Consider the following 25,481-nt stretch of genomic DNA (forward strand, 5'->3'; position numbering starts at 1 on the left):
TTGGTTGCCCCATCTGTGAAGGGGCAAAATTTTAGATCAAAAACTTCTTCAGATCGTGAAGTTTCAGGAGTTCAAGTTTAGAAAGAAACTACAATCTCAGTATGGCTCCAGTAGGCCTCTCCAAGGCGTTGTGACATGTTTCACAAAATAAATCTCCTTTGCTCAAGTTAATGATAATCAACAGAACAGCCATACCCTTATGTAATTGAGTTGTTGGATAGTATTGCATCCTAGGCTACTGGTTTTCAAACTCTGCTCTAGGGCACTCAAGAGGTACCTCTGAGTGGTCAGCAATAGTAGTAAGCAACTTCCTGAAGTCCAGCTTGGCTGTGCTTAACAATCTTCCCATGTGATGTGTGGCTGTAAGGGAGAGTTGAGCATGCACTTGGTTACATATGTCACAAGGGGGGCAGTGAGGTCCAACGGACCTGCCCGGTGCCCTGTAAGTGGGGTACGCTTGACAGATCATGCCCCAGAATCTTTACAGTGCACAATTGCTCCCATAGAAGATGCTCCACTATGTACTTTGCAGACAGGCTGGTGGCCTGTAGTGGTACAAAGTTTGGAAAATTGCTGTCCTGGACTCTCTGCTAAAGTGGAATCTTTCCAGCTTGCATGCCTTGGGCAGCAGATAGTTTGGTGCTGGCAGTGTTGATGTGGGTTTCCTTCACAGTCATACAAAGTCAGTTAGAAGGAATGTTGGGACCTGCCTTTGTTGGGAAGGAGGTGTGTGATGTACCAGGAAGATGCTGGTAGGGAAGGTGCTGAAGAGTTGATAATTCTCTTGGCTCTTTAATACAGTTGGTGAGGAGGGTATGGATAGGCTTACATATTATGTGTGTTACATAATAAGGGAGGACCCATAACTCCATGGTGAAGCTCATGCTTTGCATACCAGAGATCCTTGGCACCTCCAGTTGAAGGGATCTGGGAGAGCTGTTGCCAATTTGAGTAGACATTACCGGACTAGATGGACCATAGGGTCAGATTTCCTATGGCAGCTTTAAATAACAAGACCAGGTAAGAAGGAATTTGAAGATAACTTGATCCAGCGATGGGAAACCAGTGGCTCTCCAGATGTTGGTGGACTACATTTCCCATCAGCCCAAACCATCATGGCCAATGATCAGGATGATGGCGGTTGTAGTCCAGCAACATCTGGAAAGCCACCAGTTCCCCATACCTTATTCTATGACAATGCAAATAGTAGGCTTCAATTGCAATGAAACAAAATTTCTGTGTTTCCCACCCTTAATGTTTCTCAGAGAAGTCACATGAATAATGGTGCTGATGTCTGTCTTCAACAGGATTCAGAATCTCACATCTTACCTTAGGTGAATTTTCACCTCCATGGAACTCTTTATATGCCAAGTTACCTCGCAGAGGATGCAGGGTCAGGGCCAGACTTAGTGGACCCCTAACCATTGGTCCATAGTCAGCCTTCCCCACCCTGGTTCTCTCCAGATATTTAGGACTCCCAAGTTGCAACTAATTGGCCATGCTGGCAGGGGCTCCTAGTCGGCAACTAAGAATTCCATTTGGGCGGTTCGGTTTCTGTGCTTAGTGCAGAGGAAGAAAAGCTCCTTTCTTCATGACCAGTATAGAAATGCAGAGGGGGCTGGCAAAGAAGAACAGTTCGCTAGGTAGCCAGTCTCTACTAGTAGTATATGATCTGATCTGACAAAGTTTGTCTGCCAGTCCTGATCTTCTCACTGAGGTGCCCCAGGGCTCCCCAGAACACAATTTGGATAAAACCACTTCCCATGACCATTAGTAGAGGTAGAAACTTAGGACCTGCATCCAGGAGTGTGGAATCTACAGTCCTCCAGCAGTTGTTGAATTGCACTTCCCATCTTTCTTGGTTCTTGGCCATGCTGTGGAGGGCTGAAGAGTGTTGGAGCGTAAAAACATCTGTAGGGACCACAGGTTCCCCACCCCGAGCAACACAGCATTTCAGGCAAGGCCTTAGAAGTTCACGCTGGCTTAGGTATGCTCCCACTGCCAGCACAGGTTGGCCCAGTGAAAAGTGGTAGCCATTTCTGCCCCCAGAGCTAGCTATTTGCTGATGGAGGGTTCGGGTTTGAAATGTTGGCTGCTTTTTGTTTTGCTAAAGCACCCACAGTTGTGACTTGCTATAAGCACCATATGAGCATTCTGACACGCCAAGGTGCAAGCCAGGCATGATCTTGAGAATCAGGTGCTGCTGGTGTTGTTGTTGTCAGTCCAGCATTTTGCCTTGCAACACCCCATTGGCACCCATTTCATCACTGTTACAGCTACACCCGATACTGTGGATTATTGTCCACTGCGTCATGCAGCTGAAAGGGAGTGTTGGCTGTCAAGATATATCCTAACCACCCCAGTTGAGACCAGAGCAGGCTTCGGAATTGCCCTGGCCAATCAGCATCTTGTTTCCAAACAGTGTCCTGCTAGATGTCACTACCACAAGGGTAGCCAACCTGTGACTCCAGATTTTGGACCACAGCTCCCATCATCCCTGACCTTTGGTCATTGTGGCTGGGCTTGCCAGAAGTTGGGAGTCCCAACAAAATCCAATGGGCACCATGTTGGCCTATTCTAGAACAGGAATAGGGAATCTATGGCCTTCCAGATGTTCTTCATCTCCCAACTGTAGTCAGCCACAGCTGGCATAGTCAGCAGTGGAGTCCAGCAACATCTGGAGGGCCAAAGGATTCCCCAACCCTGTGGAGCCCTTTTGTTTGTCCTTAGCACCTTGCATTCAGGGGGTAGACTGAAACGATTTAGGCATCTGAAATGCTTTCAGCCCTGGAATAGGAAGCTGCTACAATGAAAGACATTTGGGGCAAACAGCAGCAAACCAGTTACAGCCTTTTTTGTAAACAACAACAAAAAACATTTTTCTTCTCACTCCCCCCCCCCCCCTTTTCTAATACTTAAAGTTCCCTCGAGACCTAGCTTGGCTGCAAAGTCCTGGCTGATTTCCTTATCTTGGTGCTGTGGCTTATCACGTGCTATTTCTATGGCTGCTTCTGCACGCTGTGTTTTTCTTTCTCTCTCTCTCTCTCTTGAAGAGCTTCACCTTTGTCTGTGTATACTTGCTTTTTGAAGAAACCGAGCACTCGCCAATTTGATTTGGCAGGCAAAAAATGGAGGTGTGGGGTGGCAATGGCAGTAAAGCATGCAGGCGACTAAAATTTCTGGGCAAGATGCTTAGTCAGGAGGGGCTCTAGGGCATGTGCTGGTAAAGAAATCCTGACTCTGATACAAAAATCCTCCTTGATTCTGCAATGCAAACAATTCATGTAAATTTGATTAAACTGGAAAAAAATATATCTGAGGGCTTATTCTTGCTTAGCAGAATCAAGGTAGTATTTGGGTTTTGTTTTGTTTTTCCAAGGGCTGATGTGGAAGATAGGTAAGGTGGTTAGGGTTGCAGTGACATAACTAGATATTATGGCAAATTCTGATGTTACAGCCAGACTATGCCTCATGTTCACCCACTCTTTTTCCCTCTCCCTCTCCTCCCACATGCCCAGATTCCTCGCACTCTCGCTTTGTGATTCACAACAACTAATTTGCCATGACATCTTACTTGCACAAGCTATGGGCAATTTGCCTCCAAACTAGAATTGGAAACCTTGGTTTGAACTGATTTCTGGCCTTCAGGTAAGCTATGGTTTGGTGGTGACCGTAGCTTACTCCATTTTGAACATAACAACAAACCATGGTTGTTGTAAATTGAAGTCTTAGGGGGACTCAGGATTGCAGAAGGGAATTTGTGAGCCCAGGTCACAGCTCTGGCAACTAAATTGTGATATAGCCATGACTATTGTAAAGAGATTGGACAGCTTGGAGCCCCTTTCAAATCTGTTCCTGCTTTGGAACCTTTAAACCACTGGTTTTCAGGCTCCTTACCCTCCACAAAGGCTCTCCATCCTTATTAGTCAACTGAGGAACCATTGTATATTCCAAAAGATTCTAAAGCACACTCAATAGACTCATGGCACCTACTGGGCCTAGAATGTGTCCAAACACGTCTCTTAGTATTGCAGTGAGAAAAGCTTGTTCCTAATTAAGGACCCCTAATTAAGGATACCCTAATGAGGGTATCACAGCTGTCTGGCACACTGTTGGAAAGCCATTGCTTTAATTTGATAGTGTGCCCACAATCACAAGATCTGCTTTTGTTTAAAAGCTAGGGGGAAAAGAGCTGGAAATGTGTGTTTGAAAACTGAAAAGGTAGAGAATTTCTGTTTTAATGCAAGGCAAAAACTACTGCACTGTACCCTTATGTAAGGAGCCCTCTTGTTGTTAAGCCAAGGTCTGTTGCAGCATGTCTATTTTGAGTAAAAGTTAGTTGAATTCTAGCCAGAGATGATGTCCAGGTGCTGGGTGACTTAATTAGTGCAGATTGAAATAGATTGAAATGATTTGCAGGTGGTTTTTGTTTTGCTTCCAAGTTAGGCAGGCTTCTGTCCTCTGGGCCTGACTTAAAGCTGACGTTGAAAATTTGAGGTGCAAATACGTTGTGCTACCTGGTCTTGCCAATCCATGTCTCATTCATTGTGTGTCTTGCTGGGTCCAGCAGGACAATGGAGATAGATCATATCCTATTGTAACATATATGGCACACTCCTGGTGTCTTTCTTTTCAGAATGGCCTGAGGGAGATATCTGAGAATAATTCCACTCTTCGTAAGGCTACTGACTAACGGGGTAACCCCCACAAAAAAATTAGAAAACTGCCTTATTGCAGCCTTCCCCAGCCTCATGTACTCCTGTTGCTGGACTTCCAACTCCCATCACCACCAGTGAATATAGTGGATGGTTGCGGATTACAGGAGTTGAACGGCCAAAAACTAATGGAGGGCACCAGGTTGGGGACAGTTGACTTTATTGAAGCAGAGCCCTTGGTGCATCTACCCTGGTACACACTACTGTGACATCTGTCCAAGCAAGGTTCCTACTTCTCTCCATGGAGAATGCCAGAGGTTGATCCTTGGACCTTTTACATACAGTGAGCATTCTGCTACTGAGTTGTAGGCACTCCTGCAAGTTAAAGAATGTCGATGAAGTTGTCTTATACCAAGTCAGTCTATTGGTCTACCTAATTCTGTGTTGTCTACTCGGATGGGCAGTGGCTCTCCAAGATCCTCAGGAAGTGGTCTTCTTGGCCTTGCTACTAGAATCCTTGGAACTGGAAATGCTTGGGATTTAACCTAGGCTCTTATGTGTGCAGAATGCAAATTACCACTGAGATGGGCATTTAAATGCCATCAAGCAGCGGACAATTCTGAGGGTACTGAGACTTACACTGTTCGAAAGTAGATGGTAATAAGAGTTTTGAGCTCCGTCAAGTTTGTGAGTAAATTCCCTGCTTCTGCTCAGTGTAGTTGCCTTAAAACCAAAATTCACCTGACTAATCTGTGTGCTTCTCTTGAGCATTAAGACCTTATTCAGGCTTTCCTTGGCTGTAACTGGTGTGCCTGCCAGGCTTGTAGTTGGAGGTGAAGAGGAGCACCTATAGGCATGCAGTTGTTTTTAAGGCTGAGTTGTCTCAGGCAAGTGACATTAAAGTTTTACGTCACATCTGCTGTATTGGAACCTTGTTCTGTTCCTCCATGGCATGATCTTCAGACAGTTCCTCAAGAAGACCAGAACTGGGCGTTGGGCTTCCCTGAAGCACAGCTTGCCTATTACTACTGACCTTCCCCAGCAGGTATGCTCATGACCTTCAACCTTTTCAAATCTGGGACCCAACTTAAGCCTTCAGCTGCAACATGGGCCCCAGCTTTAATTTAAGGTGTATATATCCCTCCCTCGCTCCCTTCCCCATTGACATACTTACACATCAGGCACACTGGTTTGCCATTCTGCCTCTCTAGAAATCCTGGGAATTGCAATTTGGTGGGGTGGGGAGTCTGTAACACTCCTTAGCACCCTACAGTTCCCATCAGGGGGTGGCAGATAAGAAGTTTTGATAGATTAGCCAGCTGTATAGAACTAGTAGTGTAGGCCAAGGTTTCCCAAACTTGGGTCATCAGCTGTTGTGGGACTCCAACACCCATCATCCCATGGGTTCTGGTAGCTAGGAATGATAGGATTTCCCAAGTTTGGGAAACCCTGGTATAGGCATACCCTCATTCTTCCTCTTTCTTACTGTTTTAAATTGTTGCGCTGCCACTGGCACACATGCACCATGGGGTCTGTCCACCAACCCCAGTAGATCAGGGGAGGGCAGCCTATTTTCTGCTGGGCCACACTCCCTTGGAAGTAGATTGGGGATGATAGACAGAAAGTAGGTGGGGTCAGAGCTAAAGGTGAATGGAGCCATTCCATTTCTTTCTCTGTTCTTCTGCCACCCCATTTCCCCCTGCCTTCTTGCCACCTACGGCCACCTACGGCTCTTCCAATGTTAGAAACTAGGATAGAAAAGCTTGCGCTACACAGCAGCGAGCCTACTTTGGAGTCAGCTGGGAAGGAATTTCTCCTCCTATGCCCTCAGCACCAGTGGCAGAAATTTTATTCTTGAGTCTCTGTCACCATGCATGGCGACAAGACTTCTCAAAGTTCTCGCATTCTGACAATCCCCAGTCACAAAATGTGCCTGGCACCTGGCTAATTTTGAACACTGGACTAATTAGCTTTAGGTTGCTTGCCCCTGCACTAGATAGTTGACAGACCCAACAGGCTTATGCATCATCACAGGGACTTCTCGGCATACCTGTGACCCAGGGTAGTCTTGCATGGAAGCGAGTTGTTTTGAAATTAGTGAGATGGCGTGAAGATGTGAGAATAGCCGTTCCATGTTTCAGGAGCGTGTTTCTTTGATGGAATCAAGGCAGTGGCTAAAATGTTTCAGTAGAGAGTCCTGTGCTCAAATGGTCCTCTTTCAAGAAAACAAGCTGTCATCAGGACTTCCTTCCTAGAGCATGTCCTCACTGGCTAAATTCAGAATACAATATAGTAGCACCATGAAAAGTTTCAACTGTCACCTGACCTTTCATGGTTTGAGACTGGATGGATGAAGTCATAACCGTGATATGTTTCGTGAAGCAAGAAGGGGACGTGTTCATGTTCATTAACGAGGATTTCTTCCCTGCCTTTTTGTCGTTAAGGGCACTTAAGGTGGCTCCATGAGGATAATGAGCAGGAGAAATGAACACCCTTTCCGTCTAGATTCTGTACACAAAGGGGAGATTTCTGCTGTGGACTTGCAACCATTAGTCCAGAATGCAGTTCTTCAGAAGCTCACTTGTGGATGATGCCTTCTGGCTGTAATATTGCACTTGTCCAAGAAACAGGCTGTCACGGTTCCAGCTTTATTTTCCCATGGCATTCTAAGTGTCGGGTGACTGAGAAGAAAAATCCACTGAGTAACTGAAACTCGGTTCTATTGCAATATGTGGGCTGGTGCCCTTAGGCTCTTGGCACACCCCTTCAGTGCCTTTCTCAGCCATTGCCCCAAGCCTAGGGAGTGGTTCCCAGTATTGCTCTGTCGTGTCAACCCAGTCCAGAAGCATTGGTAGAATTACCCATCTTAGGGCTCTCTGACACCTAGAAAGGACAGGATAGCTCAGTCAAGGCAGAGGGCACATAGGAAGGATATAGTCAGATCTTAGGTGCACCTAGCCTTGTGATGTTAATACTCTCCTGAGTTTCTTGGAGGGGTCTTTCCCAGTACAGCCTCATTTATCACAGCTATACATTTGTAGAGTTGGAAGGGACCATGAGGATCATCTAGTCCAAACCCCTGAGATTAAGAGTCTCATGCTCTACAGGCTGAGCTGTCCCTCAAGATATGATGCCTGGGGTTGATCCCAAGACCTTCTGCATGCAAAGCACGTGGTCTCCTGCTGAGCTACAGTCTCTCTCCAGTTCGCTCTATTATATTACTTGGTGTGACAGTAGTTGGAAGGACCTTTTTGCTCTGTCCTGTGTAAGCAGCACAGGCTGTTGCAAACTAGTAAAACATGCCATTCTTGTAGAGCTTCAGAGTTCCTAGACACTTTGCTCAAGAAGCCCCTCCAAACATTGACAGCTTATCAGAACTGGGGTGCATCTCCCTGCAGCCATGCCAGCCTGTAAGCAACCAGCATCATTCTGTTTACATGCACTAATTTGGGTTACTTCGATTCATCCACCCGGCATGCTCACCATTGCACACTTAGATATTTTATTTTATTTTATTTTGGCTGACCTGAGCTCTTCATCTGCTATGAACTTAACTGTTGGTGGCTTTTATGTTCCTGTGGATCATAATTCCCCTGTGAAGTGGCTCCCTTGTGAAGTCCTATGGGTGACAGTCTCTTGCATGTTTGCCAAGGCAGATGTTTCAGAGTCTTGTCTCCCTAGTTCTAAGAGCATGTTTGCCTGCTTGACTGTGAAATCTGTGACTGCTGCTCTTTCCCTTTTATCCCGTTTGTAAAATGGGGGCCCTTAGATGGGTCCGTGTCTCTTCTTCCATGTGTCCCAACAACTTGGGCTTCCAAGGTTGCAATTTCCTTCCTCCCCTGTGTTCTCTTGATCAGCTGGAGCTCAAGCTGCTTTTTTAGCATATTCAGGAAACCAGAGGGAAAGAAATGGCAAATCCGCACCTTCAGATGTAGGAAAAGAATTCATAGATGGCCAAAGTCAGGACCACAACTATGGGACCAGTGAAGGTTTGGGAGCAGGGCCAGTCTCTGTAGGATCCACTGGCCTAGAGGAATCGTCTCTGTCTGTTGGATCCAAAGTTCACATCTGTGACCCGGTGGTACAAGCTTCTTCCTTGACTCATAATGACTTTAAGGGAGGTGTTGCCCTAGATGGAAAAGTTGATCTGAGTAAATGTGACCAACACAAAAAACCAGCTTCAAGTGGAGTTTCCAAATTGGCTTTGCTAACCAACCCAAAAGACGAACCCGAGCACTCTCTACCCAGGGTTGCCTACTCTCATTCCCCAACATCCCCTGTGGTAGCTGGTGAGGCCGTTGTGGAAAAAGATTCCCCTGTGTCTCCATTTGAGGTCATTGCTGACAGGCTGGAATTTGATAAGGAATTCAAAGATGTCCTTGCAAGCAACTCCAATGATATCGGTAACAACTGGGTAATGCACAGCGAAAGGGAGCTCCTCACAGACATCCCAGAAGACAGCGTGTGTGAGTTTCAAGTGAAGCCACGGGGCGGGAGCCGAATTCCGCCGGGGCCTGGCCTCTCACGCCAGTCTTCAGGCACAACGGCAGCACTGGAAGAAGTGTCCAAATGTGTCCGTGACTTGCACAGCTTCACAAGCGAGCTGCTCAACTGGGATATGATTCCTAAGGATCTGGAGGACAAGCCTGATGACTTTGGCAGCTCGGGCTTCTTGCCATCGCCTACCCAAGATTCAAATGGTGTCGCTGCTGGGTCAGTAGGTGGCAAGGTGGAAGCGAGCAAAGCTTCCAGCCCTCACCAGCCCCTCAAAATCAGCATCCACCAGAAAGACAGCACATCTCCAGTGGAGAAGGATGAGAAGCAGGCCATAGTCGGTCGTCAGGTATCTGTTGTGAAAGTCATTCCCACCGCTGCAGCAGAGCCGAAGGCAGATGTCTGCTGGCCAAATTCCAGCCTACCCGAAATGGCTGATGCTGACAGCTCTGGGGAGTCGGACGACACCGTCATAGAAGATGCTACTGTGATTCCAGCCTCCCAAAATGAGACTGCTGCAGAGAGCAGCAAGTCGCTCCCCAAGGCACTTGACTCTGTCAAGGCAGCGGTTGTACATATAGACGACAAAGGGAGCAAGCCACGTAAACCCAGCCCAGAAGGCGCAATTCCACCCAAGGCCCTGGAATGCAATTGGGGATCCATTGATGACTTTGAAGCTATCCAGACCAAGACAAATGTTCATGGGGAAAGCCCAGTCGCTGCTTCTCTGCCGCCTAAACAGCCCTCTCCTGGCATACCTCCTAAAGCGGGGCAGGAATTGTGCACTTATGGACAGGACCTACTTGGGAAAAGGCCCAGGATGGACGGCCTCCCCTTGGACAATGTAAAAGAGGCTGTGTGCCCAGACTCCCTCAATGGGGAGAACTTTATGGGCTTCATGAAGGAGTGCTTGAAATCCAAAGGGAGCGAATCTCCGGATGATGCTGTTGAGACCTTCTCGGAAGCAGAGCTAAAAGCAGCAAGATCCGAGGTGACGGATCCCCATTCACAGCAGCCGCCAAAGGTGACTCAAGACTTTGAGCAAGAGCACCTCACCATCAGGGCCCTCAAAGAAGTCGGCAGGAAGGCTGAGACAGAGAAGCAGCCACTTCCACCAAGCAAGGTCTCCGTTCCCGGAGGGAGGCGTCCTGGGCAGTACTGCGAGGTACCCCCAGACCCCCGAGGTCTTGTTCAGAAGTCTGCCTTGGAGAAGAGACCCCTCTGCCTTGAGCAAGCTGTGGACGTGAAGCTGGCTTCTGCCCCTGCTGCCCTTGGCGGGCACGACATTCCCAACAAATCTTCCCAGGCCCCTCTTCCCGAGCCTCCTATGCCACATGCTATTGCAAAATTACTGGCTGAATTTTCAGGTAAACACACTCTTTGGTTGCTGCTTTTTTATGCCTTGCATGTGTGGCCCTCTAAAGACCAATATTATGTTAGTTTACCTCTACAGGGGTGGCAATGGGCCTCTCCATAGGTACCCTAGTTTTACAGCAGCCATGCCCCTGCAACTTAGTGTTATCAACCTGCTCTGCGTTCATCAAGGATGAGATTCCAGGAGTACCTGAGGGATCTGCAAACTTGAAAGATGCCCAGTCCCTCCTAGTGCTACTGGCCCTATTAGAACTCTATATTTCTTCAGGGGAGGGGAGCTGTGTAACCTTGGCTTATATGGCTTGCTTAACTCCCCAAAATTGTAATAGGGAAAAAATATTACCCCCACCACACCCAAAACAGTAACAACCACACCATGGTACCTTACCTAAAACAGAACCACAAAATGCTGAGCAGTAATGGGAATGAAGCAGTTGCTTTAAATCTGCATTAATCTGCATATGAGAGAGAACAAGGACTTTGGTGGAGGGGATGAAGTAGTTCATAAATTATGCCCCCCCCCCCCGAATTGCTGAATATCAGACAGAAATTTGGGAGCTCAATTGAGCTAAGTTGTACCTAAGTTTGTATATGCAGGAGTCTGCCATCTTATGCTCACTTACCTAGGAGTAATCCCCGTTGCCCTCAGTGGGGCTTACTTCTGGGTAGATTCTGTATAGGATTGCAGGGTAAATTCCAGATTGTGTTCCACTGCAGCTGATGGATGTATGGCTCTGCAGTATGAATCGCTCTAATGTTACAAGGTGTGTGTCTGAACTCACGCATGTCTAGAACTCGTGTGTATTCATTCGCACACTCCCAAGACTTTTAGATAACCTATTGCTAGAGTAAGGGAAGGTGGGCATTGGCCTTCCTCTTTGCCTGTTTGAAAAGATGCCTTAAGAGTATCTTTCTGCATTTGGAGGTGGGTGTGGGTGGGGAGAAGTTGTTGCTAGGAAGACTTCCTCCCAGTGAGGGAAATCTCAGCCCATCACAACCCTGGGGAGTGCATGTTGTATTCCCCCTGCTCTCCTTTGTTCACCAGCATGGCTTTTATGGGCTTGATACCAGACAAGCACAACAGAGGGATTCTTGGCTTCTGCTCTGTTTGGGCTGCAGGCTTCAATTTTTGCAGATGCTTTCCCTCTCTCCCTTTCTTTGTTTTTATTTTCAAGCTGAACTGCAAGCAGAGGGGTGGGGGTTAATGAGAGGCAAAACCCATCATTATTTTTATTTTCCCCTCCTCTGTGGGTCAAGGAGCAAGCAGCCTGAAAAGGGTTTTTTATAAACTTTCATCTTTGGCGAGTTGCCAGTCGCCCATCTCTCATAAAGAGGGAGTGGCTCTCCCATGTCTGAACAGAGAGAGTGTTGTGCTGAGTTTTAAATGCCTCCTCTGTGCTGCTGCTCCTAGGAGGGGCCCTTGCCCCATGGTGGGCCACATGCTTTGCATGTGTAAAGTCCCAGGCTCAATCCCTGGGGTAGTTCAGGGGATGGCAAGATGCTTTGGCTGCATAACATCCCAGTTTGACAGTCTCCAATGGAAAGGATCTCTGGTTGCGGGGCTAGAATCCTTGGGAGCTGCTGCCAGTCAGAGCAAGCAGTACTAAGTTGGGCGAGCCAATCCAGTCTGACTTGATACAAGGCAGCCTCATGTTGTCATATGATGTGTGTCTTTCTTGCTTGGGCATTAGGGCAGCACCAAGTGATACTATATTGTTAGTTCTGCTTTTAACATGTTCTTGTAATTTTATTGTGTTTTTTCCCTTGCTTGTAAACCAGTTCAGGACTTCTGAGTTAGGAAGCCATATACAAATTTATTGAACCTCAACCCACACCACAATTTCCAGGTGTACAGAGATTAATATATTTGAAATGAGAGAGAACCCTGGAGACTCATAATATTTGCTTTATTTCCAAATATGAATAAGACAGGGTGGGGGCCTTTTCAGAGTTGTCTCCTACACCATAGGATTGCTTTTCAAAGGCACAACTGGTTCTTTCAATTCAGGTTTTTAAGCGAGCTTTTAAAGACTTGTTTTTCCCTTGCTTTTAGTGGCAGATATTTATGTATCTGCTTCTGGTGGTATTCCTTATGGCGTTTCTAAGATGTATTTTGCTCAGTCCTGATTAATTTCATATCATACTTCGTTACTTTTTATTTCGTTTTTGCATATATTTACACCACCCAGATAATCTTTTAGATCAAGAGTAATATAGACGTGTTTAAATTAAAAAATAGATAATACAAGTAGAGGCAAAGAGGCACATCTACAAGGCAACTGCTTTCTTCTTGCCTCTTCCGCTTAAAGAGTGTTTATTGCATTCCCCCAAACCTGATGGATAACTTCATTTCAAAAAGCACACAAGTTCTGTTACGAAGAGAGCATTTCTTGCCACCATCCGGTTCCCACCAGCAAAATCTCAACCAGCCTTCCTGGACTATTATTATTAGCCAGCAGTCTGCCTAACAACAGGAATGGTGAGCTGGAGGGCACTTCTTTAGCCTACTTCACTTACCACACAGGGGACGGGATCTGGCTGCCTAATTCTGTTTTCTGGTAGTCATGACATGGAGGAAGTACCAAAAAAAAAACCCCTTTGAGAATGGGGGCACTGCAGCCCTTCTGCAATCCTTCCTCGAGCTGTGCCTCCCCACCCGACATGGAAGATTCGAATAGGCATCCCCTGGTCCTAGTCTTCACACTTTGCCTCAGAGTCATGAGAGCTAGCGACATCTCTTTTTAAAATAAAAATAAAAGTGAGTGCTAAGGTTCTGAGAGTGCTGCAGTACAAAACAGCCCTGTTTGGCTGCCTGCTTGCCTCTTCACAGGCTCATGAAAAATGCACGCTAAATGCCCCAGAGGGTGGCGAGCAGAGCTTAAGACTTCCCAGCAGCCCCTTGCAGCAGACTAGTAAACACGAGCAAGAGAGCGGCGAAATGGGAGAGACGCTGACAGGCGTTTTTCTTTTTCGCTCTTCCATTCCTGCCTTATTCGATGCTGTGATTACTCATCCATCATCTCCCCAGCACCACCGCCACCCCCCATGCACCTCCCCTTCTTGATGCATTTGCAGAAAGCATCATCGCCAAGATGCCTGCGTTGATGCTGTAGCAACCCACACTTCCAGCATCTCGCTTGTGCTGTGTGTATGTGCGGGCTGTTGTTTTTCCTTCATACCCTTGCTGTGGGCAAGCGACCCGTGATCTGTTCCTTTGTCCTCTTTCTGTCCTGCAACCTCCTCCCATTTCTGCCTGTTTTGACAGCTAATGCATTTGGGGGGGGGGGGGAGAGTGCAGGAGATGGGCAAGGAACTCGGCCAGGCTGTTGCAGCAGAAAGAGCTTTTGCTGGGAGGCTGGCAGCCAGGCTCCCTCCTCCACTCCTGCCCCCTCAGAAGCAATGGGGATCTGCCCTGAACCAGTTACCTGCTCTCTCTTTTGGTCTTCCTGAGGCTGCAGTGGGAAGGTCCAGGGCAGGAACTGGCTGTGCTGGCTTCTCTCCCAAAGTTACAAATCCACCCACAACCCTGACGTGCAAGTGTGTGTGTGTGTGTGTGTGTGTGTGTGTGTGTGTTGGGGGGGGGGATCCTGAGAACAGCCAAGCACAATGTCTTGTCTGAGGCAAACCCACCTACCTTTATCCTCTCCTGGGCTGGGACTGGGAGCCAGGCTTTGTCTTGAGCTCAGCTGCGTGGCCTGCAGCCAGCCTATCAGGAGAGGAACCAGCCTCTCTTTCCCTCAGCCCCCATGAGCCTCCCTCCTCTCTAGAAGAATAAAAAGCAGGGGGCTGGCTTAACGCCATTTGCTGCAGGTCCAAGGACTAGGGGCTTGTCCCCACGGTGTGGGGCAACAGTGCCCCCTTCCTAGAGGCGGCTGGGTGTTACAGGCCAGAACCGCACAGTGGGGCAACCATCTCCACCACCTTTGACGCAGGCGTCCGCCTGGGTGGGTGAACGCCTTATTTTCAAACCTGGCACATCCCACAAGATTGTTGTGCCTAATTCCTGAACTGGATTCCTTCATCCTAACAGCAGCAATCAAACCTGAGCATCTGTTTCCAAAAGACGATTTAGTTTCACGGCAACAAATAACTGATTTGGAAGGCAGGGCATTAAAATACTGTAGAGCCTAGGTGGGGAGGCTGTGTTGGACTACAGCTCCCATCATCCTTGACTGGCTGGGGGCTGATGGGAGTTGGAGTTCAGCGACATCTGGAGGGCCACAGGCTCCCTAGCCGGGCTGTCTTTCTTTAGGAAACTCAGCTCTCCACAGCACTTGCTTTTGGGAAATACCCTGTAGGAACAAGGAGGGGGTTAATCCCAGGTAAGCTGTGGCAGGGAGTCAGTCTGTAACTTTGCCTTGCCAGACTAACTGCAAGTTACTTTTGTGTTAATGCATCAAGCCCTAAATGACTTGTGCCCAAAGTACCTTAAGGATGGCTTGATTCTTAATGCTCCACCTCAGTTGCTGAGCTCCTCTGATGGGGGCACTTCTGGTGATTTTCCCACACCCCCTGAGTGTTGGTTGGCCTTCACTAGGGGCTGGGTCTTTAGTGTGTCAGGCCAGGCTGCCCTATGGAACTCCCTGCCAGTAGACGTCAGCAGGGACCATCCTTCCTTTAGACGTCTTTTGAAAACTTCTCTTTTACATTTTTGGATTTTAGCTTTATATGTTGTACTCTGCCTTGCTGTATTTTTTTATGAAAGTGCAGATTATAAATTTGTAAATAAAATAAATATATTGTTTTGGCTGTGCTTTGGATAAGACTGACCTCGGTCAGTAGAACATGAGACTCTTAATCTCAGGGTTGTAGTTTTGAGCCCCACATTGGGTGAAAAATTCATGCATCACAGGGGGGTTGGACTAGATGACCCTCGTGGTCCCTTCCAACTCTACAAAGCTATGATTCCAGGATCTTGAGCAGGGGAAGGGCTGAATGTTTGTATTTAAAAAGAGCTTTGGTAGAAACAGAAAATACTCAGGAATTTTGAAGCCATGCAGAAAGTTGGTGTATGTTTGGAAAAGGGTAGAAATTTGTTGGAGGGGGGTTGAAATATATGTACACCTATTTTTATCAATTATAGATGACTGCTTCAATGAATTAAGCCTCACTTAGCATATAAAATAGTATTGCAGGTCTGCCATGCAGGCCAACAAACGCTAGTGCAAATAATGTAGTGGGTGGTTTCTTACATATAGTAATGTCTCCCCGCCCCCTTCCAACTGGCTACCATTTTACCATTTTAAAAACCATTGTCAGTGGCTCTGCTCTGTTCCTTAGAGATCTAGGGAAAATCTCTTTTCAGTCCCCCACACTATGGAGGCCACCACTGAACCATATTTTTCAGTGATGGCCCTTAGGCTTAGTTCAACAAATCCACCAAGTTGGTCCTTTTTAAGCAAGCAATTGAGATGGTTTGTTAAGATAGCAGTCCTAGATGTGTCTACTTGGAAGTAAGCACCATGCCCACAGAGTTCAAGGGGACTTGCCTCCAGGTAAGACTGTGCACAGGTTGCAAACTTCCATCACATTGAATTTGATTGTGATGGTGCTTGCTTCCGAGTAGGCATACAGGATTGCAAGAGCTTCATGTGCCTGCAGATTGCATTTATATTTATAAAACAGACTTGTATCCCACTTTTGTCTTTTTGAAAAGATCCTCAAGGTGCCTACTAAATCTGGTTTTGTTTTGCTGCAATAAATTAAAATAAAGTATATAAGAAGCTTTCAGAAACAGCCAGGTTATAAATAACTGTTCATTTGGCCCACAGTATCCTTTTACAGAAGTTGCAAAGCAGCCCAAGGATAGCAGGAATGGGGCCAAACAGGCCTTTTTCAAAACTGCATTCCACAGCAGTGGTGCCGTGATCACCCAAGCCCTCTCCTGTTTGCCACCTGCCATCTCTTTGTTCAGGGGTTGCCAGCCTTTTTAGGCCCAATGGGCATATTTGGATTTTTGAGCAAGTGCCACGGGTACCACCCCTCTGGACAATTCTTTCCCCATCTTTTAGATTGGCGCTGGGAGAGAAAACACGTATGTGAGAGCGTGTTTGCTTTTCCAAGGAATCTGGGTAGAAGTCGTACCCAGTTAGAATAAATCTGAGCCTTGAAAAAGCATAGAGCTGAAAGAGGAAGTGAGAGATAGTGCCGCTCTTCCAAGTTCCTCCTCCAGCTCTATGCTCTAAGGGAGAAAAAGATAACCGCCCTCGCCATCTCATGACCAAGGGGCAGTGAGGGGAGCAGGGGCCCGAGAGGCTTCATGGATGCCTTGGTCCTGGGAGGATGCAGAGAAGGTCCTTGGTTATCGCCCTTAGAATTGCACGGCCTGGGGGCTCTTCTTGCAGCAGTTTCCAACCCTATCCAGTGACCTCTTGTGCTCATTTCTCTCTTTGGCAGTGCGCGATCTGGTCTTCTGGCGGGATGTGAAGAAGACGGGCCTTGTCTTCAGCACCACACTGATCTTGCTGCTCTCCCTGGCTGCTTTCAGCGTCATCAGCGTCATCTCGTACCTCATCCTGGCACTCCTCTCCGTCACCATCAGCTTCCGGGTCTACAAGTCTGTCATTCAGGCTGTGCAGAAGTCTGAAGAGGGGCATCCATTCAAGTGAGTGGGCTTGGTTCTCACCAGGTTCCTTTCAGGCCAAGCAGATTTCCATTCTCCCTTACTCTTTCTGAAAAATGGCCTGCATCAACTCGTGACCATGAGATCAGGCAGTAAATGCTAATATTGGATGTGAAGAAGCATAGGCAATTGCATGGAAGGGGGAGAATTCTGTGGGTAGCTGTCAATTGTGAGAGCTAAATGGAGCCTCCAGGTTCAGAAGCAGTGACTACATACATGATTATACTAGAGGCATGTAGTACAGGAGGGCTCTTGCTTCTAGGGCCTAGAAGCAAGGTATGAGAGTTTCTGAGAAGTTCAGAGCATTTGTTCATCTAGTGTCGTCTACTCCAGCCGGCAGCAGCTTTGCAAAGTCCCCAATCGTTTTAACTGGAAATGCTGGGAATCGGACCTTGGACCTTAGGGGAAGGTACATCGAAAGCTCAGCATTGTCTCTGCTGACTGGCAAGGGCTTCCCTGGCTTTCAGATGGGGGTCTCCCCCAACCCTAACTGGGCACACCAGGGATTGAACCTGGCAGAGTCTGCATGCAAAGCGGGAAACTACCCAGAGGACCAGGGGAAGCTGCCTTAAACCAAGTCTAACCGCTGGTCCATCCAACTCCGCATTGCCCACACTGCACAGCAGTCATTCTCCACGGTTTTAGGCAGGAGTCTTTCCCTGCCCAGTTAGCCCTGTCCTGTGATGCCAGGGATTGAACGGGATATTCTCATGCGCTCTGGCCTTTCCTGTGTATGCTCTTGTCACTGAGCTGCAGTCCCTCTGCATCTGGCTCTAGCCACTGTTGGAAGCAGTTTGCAGGACTTGACAGATCCTCTGATCCAACTGGGCTCCTTTTTAAAAATAGATCCCCCCCCCCTTTGCTTAATCAAAGACTTATAATTCAACAATGTATTAAAATGAAAAATGAAGAGGAAACTATACAATTGCATTAAAATGAAATACACATTCGAGTTGTTGCATTCAGAATCCCTGGAGGAAATGATTATTATTGGTATGATAAATAGCATGTCCATTAAAAAAAATATGTTGTTTATAAATATCAGGGTGTTGTCATACGATATTCTCACTTGATGCTGAAAAGTCCAAATAGTAGTGTGTTTCACAGGAAGCATTTGAGCATTGTCGTCCCTATAGAAATACATTTTTGCCACGTAGTTGAAAATGAATCCTTTGTTTGTCCTCTAGTATACTGATGCAGTGCCAGCAGCGATGAGCCACTTTCAAATTGGCAGGAGTAGGTTCATCAGGGCTCTTCTTAAGGACTCACTCTTGTTAATTTAAAATTGGGTCATCGCTGATGGCGCCGCATAAGTATGGCGTGCCCACTGGAGAAGTCTAATTGTTGGTGAACCATTTCTCTCCTTTAGTCATCAAAGGGCAGACTTAGTCCTTTGCTGCTGCTGGGAGGGCAGGCCTTCATTTGCCCTCTGAGGGTAGAGAGGACCCTGCCTTGTTCCCTATTTGCCTCCTGGGGAAACAAGTCAGCATCAGCCCAACAGCCATGATGGAGTTTAATAAAAAAATTGGCCTACTCTACAGAAGGAAGGAACCTGTCATAACATGACTGGCAGGCAGTGCAGAAGTGTTTGCTGCCATCTGGGGCTTCAGTTTTATCCACAATGTGGCTTTCTGCCCTTTTCCCCCTCCCAGAGCCTACCTGGATGTCGACGTTGCGCTCTCCTCTGAGGCTTTCCACAACTACGTCAGCGCTGCTATGGGACACATCAACCACACCCTGAAACTCATCATGCGCCTCTTCCTGGTAGAAGACTTGGTGGATTCGCTGAAGGTCAGTGGAGGGCCAGATGAAGTATACTTAGTGTGCTGCAGACAGTGCTCGAAATTAGCCAGGTGCGTTTTGCACCTGGCTTTCAACCACTCGTGACCAAGTGAAGATGCCTGAGCACCCACCATCTGGAGGTGCATGCCTAGAGATCTTTAGGATCTGGAGTGTTTTCACACACTAATACTCCATTCCTGTGGAATTTGATCAGTTATATTTTATCTGCACAATCTGAATGAATTTCAGGAATCCAAATGCTTTCTCTGTGCAGCCAGAACAGGAGCAGTCACCATGAAGAAAAAGAGGTTGGAACAGGCCAATAGATATGTGGACTGTCCCTGGATCAAGTGACTTTTCTTCCTTTAAGTTCTCATAGTTCTTAGCCTAGCTCAAGGCTGTCATCTGAACTAGCCAGATGTTTTACCGAGAATCAATCACAGTCGGTCCATCATTTAAAAAATAAGACTTTAGAGCTATCTTGCTCAAAAATGGCAACTAGACATTCTGTTTTGGTAACTAACCTTGGTTTAGGGAACTATTGGGTGCTAGCTTATATATTTGAGTTTCTAACACTGGCTACAGAGCAGGGGCCTCAAGCAGAGAACAGCTCCTACCACAGTGTCATTGGAGTGCCTGTTGCTTTGAGCTGAGGAGGAAGGACATGTGCTTGTTTTCCCTGAGACTTAAAGCAGGAAGGTCTCACCCTGAGCCCAGAGATGGGTAGCAATGCCACGCTGAGTCAGGACACACTGGAATGCAGCGAGACTGAATTCCGCTTTTGTAGTTAATCTGAGGTCAGTGTAGAATTTGGAAGAGTTCCTGTCCTTTTCTAGGCTCAGGATATGGTAGAAACTCCCCCCCCCCCCCGCCACAGCCCTCTTGCCAAAGATGCGCTCTCCTGTGTCGAGTGGTCACCTTTTTTGAACCTTGAAAGAAAAGGCAGAGTGAAAGAGTAGGGTGAAATGAGAGAGGGATGGGTAACAAGGGATTGGCATAAGCAAATGCTTCGCTTTGAATGGGAATGAAGGCTAAGGGGCAGAGAGGGAGAGTCATTGTGGAAATGACCACTGAAACCCAGGTTGGCACAGCCTTCTAAATCAGTTTCTGCAGCTGTCCTAATAAATGGGGCACTGCAGCGAGCAGGCTGGTCCAGGGTGGTCAAAGAGGACAACTTCACAGGATCCTCTGCTCCACCGTGGCCTTACTGATGCATTGATACTATAAACAGCCTAGGGTTTTTGCTAACAGTGTGCCATCCTGTTTTGCCTGCAGCTGGCAGTTGTCATGTGGCTGATGACTTACGTTGGTGCCATCTTCAACGGGATCACCCTCCTTATCCTTGGTAAGACGCAGTGACGATAGATGCCGTGGCATCGGCAGCCTGGCCCCTCGCCAATCTGCAGTTACATTTGACCAGGGAAATCTTAAAGCATTTGCCCTGTGGAGTCATTCTCTAGGTCCAGCTCATCCAGGATCTTGTTTCATACAGCAAACAGCAAGTTGCTTCCAGGGAGCCCAGGGGCAGGGTGTGAAGGCCAATATCCTCCCATTTGCCCACCAGCAACTGGTTTTCGTTGGCAGATTCCCTCTGGTTGTGACTGATAAAGAGTCTAACTTAGCTCTAAAAGAGGATTGGACAAATTCACGGAGGAGAGGGGAGGTCTGTCAGTGGCTATTGACATATCTTGTGGCAGAGTGTTCCATAATTCCACCTAATTAATACAGATCTCAAAGGCTGCCTGTGTCTTGAGGAACAGGCATGTCTCATAGGAAGGACATAAGAAGGTGCTGTGAACTGAGTTAGACCCTTGGTCCATCTAGCTCAGTATTATCTACACTGGCTGGCAGTGGCTCCCCAGGGTCTCAGTCAGGGTCTTTCTTCGCCAGCCCTACCTGGAGATGCCAGAGGTGGAACCTGGCACCTTCTGCAAACAGAGCAGATGCTCCTCCACCACTGAGCTGCAATTGTTCTTGCTCACTCATGCGCTGTCCCATTTTTAAGGCCTGGGTCAGCCAGGGTCACAGGCACAGCGAAACTCAAAAGAGTGAAACCTCCAGATTCCATCATGGCTGCCCTTGCGCTATGCAGCCCATCTGATCAGCCTGCCCCAGTTTTGTGGCTGCCTTGGTGACCTGTGACTTGCCTTTGTGTCGTTTCAGCGGAGTTGCTGGTTTTCAGCGTCCCTGTCGTTTATGAGAAATACAAGGTGGGTAACCTGGAATGTGAGCTTGTATTGTCTGGACCACAGCGGGCTGCTTGACTGGTGCTCGGGGGACAGGGGTGGGGTAGGCAGTGTGGAACATCTTTGGATGAGGGATGATATTTATTTTGGTGCCATGTTTCTTTGGTCAGGGGCTTTCCACAGAGCAGGCATGAACAGAATTTATCCTGTATACTATTTATATAAAAAAGACCTGAGTGTTTTCCATAATTGAACTTGGAGCTACAAAAACGTTCATTCAGCGAGCACAATTACAGTTATGCACTATATCCAATATAATCTAGCAGAGCCTCTGCCAACCTGGTGCCCTCAATATGTTTTGCCCAACAGGCCATACAGGCAGGGGCTGGTGGGAGTTGTAGTTCCAACATCTGGAGGACACCAGGTTGGCAAAGGCTGTTCTAGCAACATCTGGGCAGGTGCAGCTTACCTATCCAAAGGAAGAGAGAGAGAGAGGTTATGCTGGTGTGTGTGTGTGTGTGTGTGTGTGTGTGTGTGTGTGTGTGTGTGTGATGCCCTTTGTATAAGAGCACGGTTTACATGGCAGCCTTGGTTAGAAATTCACAATGGTCTTGTGCAAGTTGGTTCCCATACACCTCTTCTAATTACTTTTGGGTTTTTTGTTCCTAGACTCAGATTGACCATTACGTTGGGATTGCCCGGGAGCAGATCAAGTCAGTTGTAACAAAGTAAGTCCCATCAGAGTTATTGGCAGGCTTCAGTATTTTGACTCTTGCCGTGTGCAGCCCTCTGGGAAGTGTGGTGAGCAGCTAGAATTCAGATGGGAAGGCAAAGCCCGGGGGGGGGCATCTGTGGTAACCTGCCCTGGGACCTTAGGGTGGGTATTTAAGGATAATTAATAATTGGGGCCAAAGCAACAAATCGCCCACCCTTTCCTGGCTGCTGCTCATCAGACTGTAGGGTGACTTAGCTTGGTCTTTGACCGCATCGGACAGTGTTAAGTGTTATTTGTTCCTTGGTTATGTTATTGTTTGTTTAATTATTATTGTATTTGTCACTTTTAAAAACCAATCAAATTAATGGCAGGAGAACATTAGTTTGGAGAGCAAGGCCAGTCAGAAATTGTAGGCATCTTAATTATGAAATTCCTTACAGGTGTGGTGTTACGCTTTGCTTTCATCTTTGAGCCTCTTTTGGCTGTCTTGCAGTCGGAACAGTTCACCTTTCAAGACATAAAAGGGCTTTTGCCAGTCCCCTGTACACACAAGCCCCTGTACACACAAGCAGCTTGCATTATTTAGACAGCCATCATCAAGATCAGTTTAATCCTGCCTGCATGTGGTAGTCATGTTTAACCTAGCAAGGCTAGCAAGGAATTCCATTTTGGGGCATTGAGGATGCGTCTAGTGCTCATGATGCCACTCTAACAATGGCATGAAGGCTGGATGGGAGCTAATCCAGAACACTTGATTCATCATCAAATACATGCAACTGGCAAGGTTTATCTTCTGTCCATTTTTGAGAGATGACTTATGTGAATTTGAGTGTGTTTTGTTATTTATACCCCACCTTTATTCAGTAAAACTCAGGATGGTGTGCCTTGTATTTGTCGCCCATCCAGGCACTGACCAGATCCAGATCTGCTTTCTGTTGGCATCATGTCATTTCATACCATATTGAGAAGTGTGACGTGGGTCACTTTATCTAACACCAGGGCTTAAAACGACACAAACATAATTGTCATTCCTTTGCCCCCAGCATCTAATCCCACCTCTTCTCTCTTTCTTCCCCCCCCCCCAACAGGATTCAAGCAAAGCTTCCTGGAGTTGTGAAGAAAAAGGCAGAATAACCTTGCAAGGAGCCAGGACTCAGCTGTTAACTAAAATGAAACAAAAAATACCCCCTGTGTCATAGTTATAACCATTGTTACTTGTACCTATGAAGGAACATGCCGAATCAGCTTGATGTGTGCATTCCAAGCTTACTGATTATGTTTTTTTATATATATATAAAAAGATTTTTAAAAATCCACCCCCTCCCCAAAGCCTAAACACTGGGTTCAGAATGCACTGGACTAAACACGAACTGGTGTCAGAAGTTTAAAAGAGGGGAGGGGGCACCCTTTGGCTCTGAAGCAGCTCTGGTGTCCTGTCTTGGATGGAACATTATAGTAAGCCATCAAAAATGGGTGTTCCTTTTCATGTTAAGAGATGTGCTCTCTGCTCTTCGGGACATTAGCATTTCTAAAACCAGCTTTGGTAGGCTGAAATAGCTGCAAGGTGAAGCTAGTCTGTTCCTCTCTTCTTCCTTGTTCTCTATTTCCCTCCCTCCTCCCTGCCTGGCCTCCTTAAAATGACAGGACTTGCTTCAAGTGCAATGTTCCCTAGTTCCACTAAGGCAGTGTCTCTTACCAGGCTCACCCATCTTTCTGCCATGGACTAACTGGCCTGAATGAAGAGGGCAAGCTTAAGGAAGCTTCAGAAAGTACCCAGCCAGTACTTGTCTCCCACCCCCAGCGCGTGTACCCTCACTGATGGAAAGGGGAATTCTCCACCCCCGTCCCCCTTAATGACATCAGTTCTCTTTTAGTCTGGTTCATCTTCTGCCTTCCTTACCACCACCCCCAGCCTCAGAAATCAGTTCCTTACCCCACCCTGATTAAGATTACTTCCCCTACCCCTTACTTCTTAAATGAAAATGTCTGTAACTGCTGTACACTTTGCTGTAAAAAGCAAAACTCAAGCTGGCGAAAAACCGAGAGTTCTGCATGTGATGTCCCAGTCACTTTACTTCCAGTCTAGGACAGGGGCTGAGTTGCAGAGCACTGACACACCTTGACCTTGATCTTTGTCCTCCCCTCCCCCCCCCCCGCCCCACCCACCTTTGGGCTGGCGAGGAGCTGCAGTCTTCAAGGACAGCAGTTTCTGGGCTAGAGTTTGGGGTCCCCCTTTCACAGGCTATATCATGTGTGTTTACAGTTTTAGAAAGATGTTTGGGACTGGAGGATTGTCTTTGAAGAGTCTTACAGTTTTTAAAAAGGCATATTTTTTTTGGTTTGGGTTTTCAAAGGCTTCCTTGTTGGGAAGCAAATCTTCCATGCTTCCGTGATGGTTTATCACCCACAGCTGCCAGCTGCGGTCGGGCTCCCCCCTCTGGCGGTCTGCACCAAGTTAAGCCCATTTCCCCCCGGCAGGCACTGCTAAATTGGTGGCGCAGCTGCTTTCAGATGAAAGATGGGACCATGCACAGCTGGACAGGTGGGGGATAAATTTGAAATTCAGGTTGGCCAAAGGGAGCCCACCTCCTGCCCAAGGCTGAGCAAGGGGGGAAAGAGTCGACTTGGCAGCTAAAATGGAAGGGACCACCTTTCCCCCCACTAGGCTGATGGATCTCAAGTGGAAGGTAGTTGGGGAAGGGCAACATATTTCTTAACAAATCCAAAAAAGGCGAGCCTGTGCTGCCCTCTGCCCCAGAGAACTTCCCAGGATTGGTCACCCCTCCGCCTTGTCCAGCTGCGTTTCATCAGCCGCTACCTTTCCTGTTGTAAACAGAACAGCTGGAAGGTGGTGCTGAAAATAGGCGTGAGCAGAGCATCAGGCTGCTGTTTTTTGCACGCGCAAAAATGGCTGCTGTCACCCAGCCCCGTATTGCCTGTTCCCACTCTTTCCTTGCTTTGCAGACCTCGGTGCAAAGCTCCTGGAGGGCATGCACCCACAGGGCCCTGCCGTATGCAAGTCTGGCAGAGAGACAATAGGACCATAAATCAATCCAACAAAGTTTCATTGGCTTTTTTTTTTAAAGACCCAAGCAATTTGAGCTGTGTGTGTGTGTGTCTTTTAGGTGGAATAGGAGCAGCAGATCTTAGTGAGAGGTGCATGAGTGTCTGGTGTGCGTCTGCACTCCCCACCCCCCAGCCCAGCCTGAGTAGGCATCTTGCACTGTCTTGTCCTGACTCCTCTTCTCTCCACTCCCACCCCCTTCGAAGACCTCTTCTCTGCACTGGAAGCCTTTGGCTCAGCTCTTCCATCTGTTCTGTTAACTGCTGTGTTTGAATACCGTGAACCGACCTCTTTGTGCCCGGCAGGCTTTTTAAAAAAACAAAACAAAAAAAAGAGAAAGTTGTACGTAGGTGGAGAAAACGACAAAAACTACTAATGAAGCTCTTGCGTTTGTGTGCGTTTGTTGTGTACAGTGTGTGCAGCATTCTAAAAGTATGGTAGTGCCAGTTTGGGTACAGGAGGAAACCTGGCGTGAGGTTCGGAAGAGGACTGGATAAATGCAATTTGATGTGGTGTTAATAAAAAGAGCACAACATGTACAAACTCCAAGAAACCTTGTCGTCTTAAGTTCTTGCAGGTAAATTAATGG

The 25,481-nt window shown here is 47.3% G+C and overlaps 1 protein-coding gene across 1 annotated transcript in view; it reads left to right on the plus strand.

The window, feature by feature from the left end:
• RTN3 (reticulon 3) overlaps positions 1–25,445 on the plus strand; it is a 39,126-nt gene extending 13,681 nt beyond the window's left edge. Inside the window, exons 3-9 of the mRNA XM_081174039.1 lie at positions 8,513–10,516; positions 16,920–17,127; positions 18,798–18,936; positions 20,203–20,272; positions 21,091–21,137; positions 21,783–21,841; positions 22,917–25,445. Of these exons, the coding sequence (XP_081030165.1) occupies positions 8,513–10,516; positions 16,920–17,127; positions 18,798–18,936; positions 20,203–20,272; positions 21,091–21,137; positions 21,783–21,841; positions 22,917–22,962 (2,573 nt within the window). The 3' untranslated portion in view covers positions 22,963–25,445. The remainder of the gene's footprint in view (positions 1–8,512; positions 10,517–16,919; positions 17,128–18,797; positions 18,937–20,202; positions 20,273–21,090; positions 21,138–21,782; positions 21,842–22,916) is intronic.
• Positions 25,446–25,481: the final 36 nt, after the last annotated feature.

Source organism: Podarcis bocagei, assembly GCF_964188305.1.
Source record: "Podarcis bocagei genome assembly, chromosome: 16".
NCBI classification, from domain to species: Eukaryota; Metazoa; Chordata; class Lepidosauria; order Squamata; family Lacertidae; genus Podarcis; species Podarcis bocagei.